Below are 5,227 nucleotides of genomic sequence, written 5' to 3' on the forward strand. Positions count from 1 at the left end.
CACCGAAGCCTCGAGAACGCTCATCTGAAATACAGTGCAGGCTAAAACGTACACAGAGAGAAAAATGTGGGTCAGACGCTGACAAATAAAAAACGAAAATATAGTACAATGTTTACAAACCGGGTTGGTAACACAGTCGTCAAAAGCACTTAGACAGGTAATTATTTGACATGTAACCTAAAACGTTTTCGTCAAAGTCGACATATTCTTTTTTTTTCCTTAACACAATTCTATGAAACGAGCATACACACATCATTACTGTTATTTGCCATGTGTGCAGATTGCGACAAAGTTACTTATCTATTTATTTTACTTATCTGACTGGTGTTTGTGGCTTACTCAAGAATATTTGTATGTCCTATGCGACGGCGGTCAGCGTTACGATGGGAGGAAACGGGACTGGGTAAACGCACCACCACCTGCAGGTTGTTCGAAGACCGTCTCACACACTGCTGGAAAAAATGCAGAAAAGGGTAGAACATACCTAAAAGTAGAAAAAGCAAGTACCAACACAATAATTTCGTTTAAAACAAAATTATTAATAAGCTTTAGTTACTTGTCAATATATATGTTATTTCAAACTGATTTTACATATGTAAAATTGACAATTAATGCCGATAACATCGGCGCTCTTGTGTACATATTATGTAGCTGTCACAGTGATATCATGCCTGCCCCGAGGTTGATGGGCCATGTTCTAGTTAGCCAGCGCTAATATCTGCTTTGTGTATTATTCCTTTTTTCAGCACATTTTTAATTATCCTTATTCCATGCAACAGACTTGGAATATAAAGGAAATAATTTGTTCGTCATAATGCTCAGCCCCAATAGCAAGTCGGAATATGTTTACCGATCATTTACCAAAGCATGACATTTGTGATACGTGGGCCCAGGAGAAGCCCAGAACCACCCACATGTTGCGACAGACCTGTCCAGGTACGACCGGAGAGGAAGGCAACATTCATGAAATTTCAGTTTAAACACAATAGGTTTTTATACTTTGAACATTTATCAGACGGAATTGCGGGTTAGATGAGGCTGGGGGGGGTGTATGAGAAGATTGGACCTGTGTATTGGTTTAATGCCTTACTATTGGCCACAAACTAATGGCTAACACAATGACGTATTGGAATCTATCATGTGGTGGTTCGGCTGCAGATAGTTTGGCTGCAGACTGTTTGGCTGCAGATGGTTCGGCTGGAGACAGCTCAGCCGCAGATGGTTCTACGTAATTACACTATGTGGTTTGTCTAGCGCCTGACGAAGTATTGTGGCTCCATCTAGGTTGTTAATACCGTCGTCATGACCTTGCCAGAGGTAGGTGGTTTATCCCGGGCACTCAACCCGGAAAACTGACCGCTAGCGTGAGGATATGTCGTTCAACTAGAATCAGCCATTACAACAATCAGTGCATAGAAAATGTATAAAGCACAAATAAATGTGTCACGTGTTTTCTTACCACTGCTAATAATGTACTTTGTGTATTTCCAGAAATCTTATTCCGAAACTTACACACCAGACCTTGAGGACTATGGTTCCAAGCATTTATCCCAGATAAGCTGCCAAGGCGGATGGAAATACGATCTCCAGTACCCGGAACTGATTCAGCAACAAGATATAGCTGGTTTTGTCTGCTCTCGCCACAAGAAGTATGGACAAGGGAATTAGTTGAGGCGATAAATCTCCATCAGTGTACTTGTGATAATTGTTAAGTAGCAGTATTATGGAATCTAATGACGGTTTCATCTTTAACCTAAGCTGTGGCGGCGACCCCTTGTCCCCAGACGCGCCCAGCCAGAGTCAGCTTATCCAGTTCTCGGAATGGTACGCCAATCTCCATGGCTACACCAGTCTGGCCGTCTGCGTCTTTGGAATTATTACGAATATATTCAATATCACTGTCCTGACGCGAAGCGATATGACAACGCCGACCAACGTACTGCTGACGTGGTTAGCCGTCTCAGATATTTGGACGATGATTCCTTACATTCCATTTGCCCTGCATTTCTACTGTATTCATTCCCCATTTGCTGTCTCGCCAGAAAAGAATTCGTACCTATGGATGAGTTTTATGCTTGTGTTGATTAGCTTCACAGCAACAACGCACACAATCTCCATTTGGCTAGGGGTAGCCATAGCCGTTCTGCGCTATTTTCAACTCAAATCCACGGCTAATGGCGTCCAGGCAAATAAGAAACGAATCAAAACGGCGAAAATCATCGCCGGAGTTATTTACGTTGTCTCCATTGCTGGCTTAATACCGAACTATCTCAGTAATGAACTGGAAACCAGGCAAATTGACATTCAAGGAGTCAACCGCACAATATACGTTCTCAAAGACTTGAAATTAAACTCTGGAGATGCCGATCTTATAGTTCTTCTCAATGTGATATGTTACGGTTTATTTGCCAAAGTTGTGCCCTGTGTTTTAATGAGTGTATACGGCGGAGCGCTTTTGTACAATTTAGGTGTGAAAGGCAACCGCAGGCACCGACGCCTTTCTAGAATGACTTCCGTGACGTCGATGGCGGAAAAACGTCGAACCGGAAGGGCGAGGACAACAAAAATGCTACTTACCGTGCTGATCTTATTTTTATTAACGGAGCTGCCTCAAGGTATCCTAATCCTGCTCAGTGTTGGAATGAAAGGATTTTTCTATCGGATTTATATTCCCTTAGGTGATTTGATGGATTTTATAGCATTGTTGAACAATGCGGTGAATTTCGTCCTTTATTGTACAATGAGTCATCAGTTTAGGATACGGTTTTTACAGATGTTCGGCCAGAGCTCTATTAAATTCAGAGGGAGCTTTAGAAATTCAGTGAGCATTAAATGTGCCGTGACGAATAACTTTACTAACGGTACACCCCCAAAAAGGCAAACCACATCGCGGTACGGTGTCCCAGCGAACTGTAATGGAAAACCAACCATTACACGGATAAACTCTAAAAACGGGACGTGTCAGACGCAAACAATTGAAGTCGTCTAAAGCCAAGAGACAAAAGTGCTAGTATTTTCTTAACGATACTTGGACCAAGTCTTCACATTGCTTTCGTGTGAAGTCGAGCAGTCTGTGATTAAATTGGTATTCTAAATGTGAAAAGAAATAACGCGTTGCTTAAATCAATCTAGATAAATATTTTCACAAGCTGAGGAAGATTTTGGAAATAAAAAATTTCAGCGGTGCCTTACTGATCTCAAAAGCAGAAGCAAAGAGCTATCCTTGAGTAACCGTTTCTTCCCTGTTCTGATTTGGTGTGAACCCAGTTTTGGTGCCAACACATTTTTACATGATGTCAACTCAGTTTGAAACATTTTAACTCCAGGTGTGTCTCTTTTAATTTTTTATGTGCGCGAGAATATTATTGTATGGCACTGACATCTATTGTACAATTTGCCTTGACCATTGAGTTTTTGAGAGCAAACCCCATTGCTGAAATATATGGAGACCTAAAATCAAATGATACTCAGTTTTGTTTCAGAGAAAGGCGGTTCTACTCCGTTCTTAAGAATCACAATGGCTTGATACAGTGGGGACTGAATCTCTATATCAATTTAAATAGGGACTGTCTACAGACTCTTTGCAACTTTGCAAAGTTATGGACAAATGGGTTACACTGCTTTACTGTAGAGGAGTATATTCGAGGAGAACTTGGAGAACAGTGTTAGTCAGTCTAACACATGCTAGAGCATCAGATGCAAAACATAGCGCCTCAGTCTCAAGGATTTTGTTAGTTAAGGGATTAATGAATCGTAACGTGACATTAAATGGTGACTGAAAATGTTCAGTGTTTAAAGGGATATCGACGCTGATTGGTTGACAGTGGAGATAGGGTTTTCCTGGTTAAACCCTGCAGCTATTGAAAGATTCTGCATTACCTAAAATTCAAGTTAGACTTGCCTATCTCTCACACTAGCCAATGGGAAGTGATTCTGTATCCCTTTAATCTATGCTTCGAAACAGACTCCCAAAACGAAACCGGTTATACGCAAACTACCAAAAAATTAAGAAAGTATATGAAGTATGAAAATAAGCCCGTTATTGAAAAAAGTGACAAAGAAAGAACAATTGAAAACAGTTATTTTTTATTTTTGGTACATGTTTTCTGTCTTTTGATTAGAATGCCCATTTAAACATATTTTTCGCCAGCACTCGGGATTTTTCGAAGTGACGTCATATACAAATGAAGCGGCGCGGATAGGGTGATTATAGCGGGTGTATAGATGTCAAACTGCTAGCACACAGTCCTTCCTCCACTGTTTGAACTAAACATGGACTAGGCAAGCAGTCTCCACGAAGTAACCAAGGACAAAGAAACAGGGGAGACATGAAAATGCTCTGGTCGAGAAAAATAAGATTGAAATGCCTTAACCACGCGGTTAGTGGAATAGAAAAATGTCCACTTTGAAAACAACTCGATTAAGACGAAGACATTTGAAGGAAAAACACACTCAAAAGTGATGAAACGATTATCATAAGTCTTGTTTAGCAAAATAATATTATTGTCAATGTAACAAACCATACGACTGACACACTGGATTTACTTAAATTATTTCCTGAAAATTTCTAAAAAAAAAGGTATATAAATACAGTTTTTATTTAATGAATAAATGATTTAATAAACAAACTTTTAGAGAAGGTGTCCAATTGTTTAATTGTATTTAAATGTACCGTATTGTAGGACAATTTACGAAATAACTGCTTCAACCATGTTCTGCATACTAGAAATTGTAGGTGAGACCATTTGCACACAGGGGAGAAGAAACAAAGAAAACATAGAATGCTCTTCTCTGCTGGCCACATCTCCTCACTTGATAAACATGGCAGGTGCCCAGTGGTTTGGTTTTCTCCATTAACATTTTTCATCTGAATTTTGTGTAATTTTTATGTTTTTTCTACCCTTAAACGACAATGGTGGCGTTACAGAGTCAGTAATTGTGCCATCGGTGTACGTAACCACCGCGGTGGCGTTACCGAGTCAGTTCTCGTGCGAGTGGTGGTTAAAGCGTTTACGTAACCACCGGTGTCGTTACTGAGTCAGCTGTTTTGCCACGGTGGTAAAAAACGTTTTGATTTATTTATTTATTTATTTGATTCGTGTTTTACGCCGTACTCAAGAGTATTTCAGTTATATGACGGCGGCCAGCATTATGGTGTGAGGAAACCGGGCAGAGCCTGGGGGAACCCACGACCATCGGCAGGGTGCTGGTAGACCTTTCCACTTAC

The 5,227-nt window shown here is 40.4% G+C and overlaps 1 protein-coding gene across 1 annotated transcript; it reads left to right on the forward strand.

Moving 5' to 3' along the window:
• The first annotated feature begins 1,616 nt into the window (after nucleotides 1–1,616).
• LOC135466019 (G-protein coupled receptor dmsr-1-like) lies at nucleotides 1,617–3,631 on the forward strand. The gene has a single exon (XM_064743408.1). The coding sequence runs from the start codon at nucleotides 1,724–1,726 to the stop codon at nucleotides 2,987–2,989; it is 1,266 nt and encodes a 421-aa protein (XP_064599478.1). The 5' UTR covers nucleotides 1,617–1,723; the 3' UTR covers nucleotides 2,990–3,631.
• Nucleotides 3,632–5,227: the final 1,596 nt, after the last annotated feature.

Source organism: Liolophura sinensis, chromosome 5, assembly GCF_032854445.1.
Source record: "Liolophura sinensis isolate JHLJ2023 chromosome 5, CUHK_Ljap_v2, whole genome shotgun sequence".
In the NCBI taxonomy this organism is placed as follows: domain Eukaryota; kingdom Metazoa; phylum Mollusca; class Polyplacophora; order Chitonida; family Chitonidae; genus Liolophura; species Liolophura sinensis.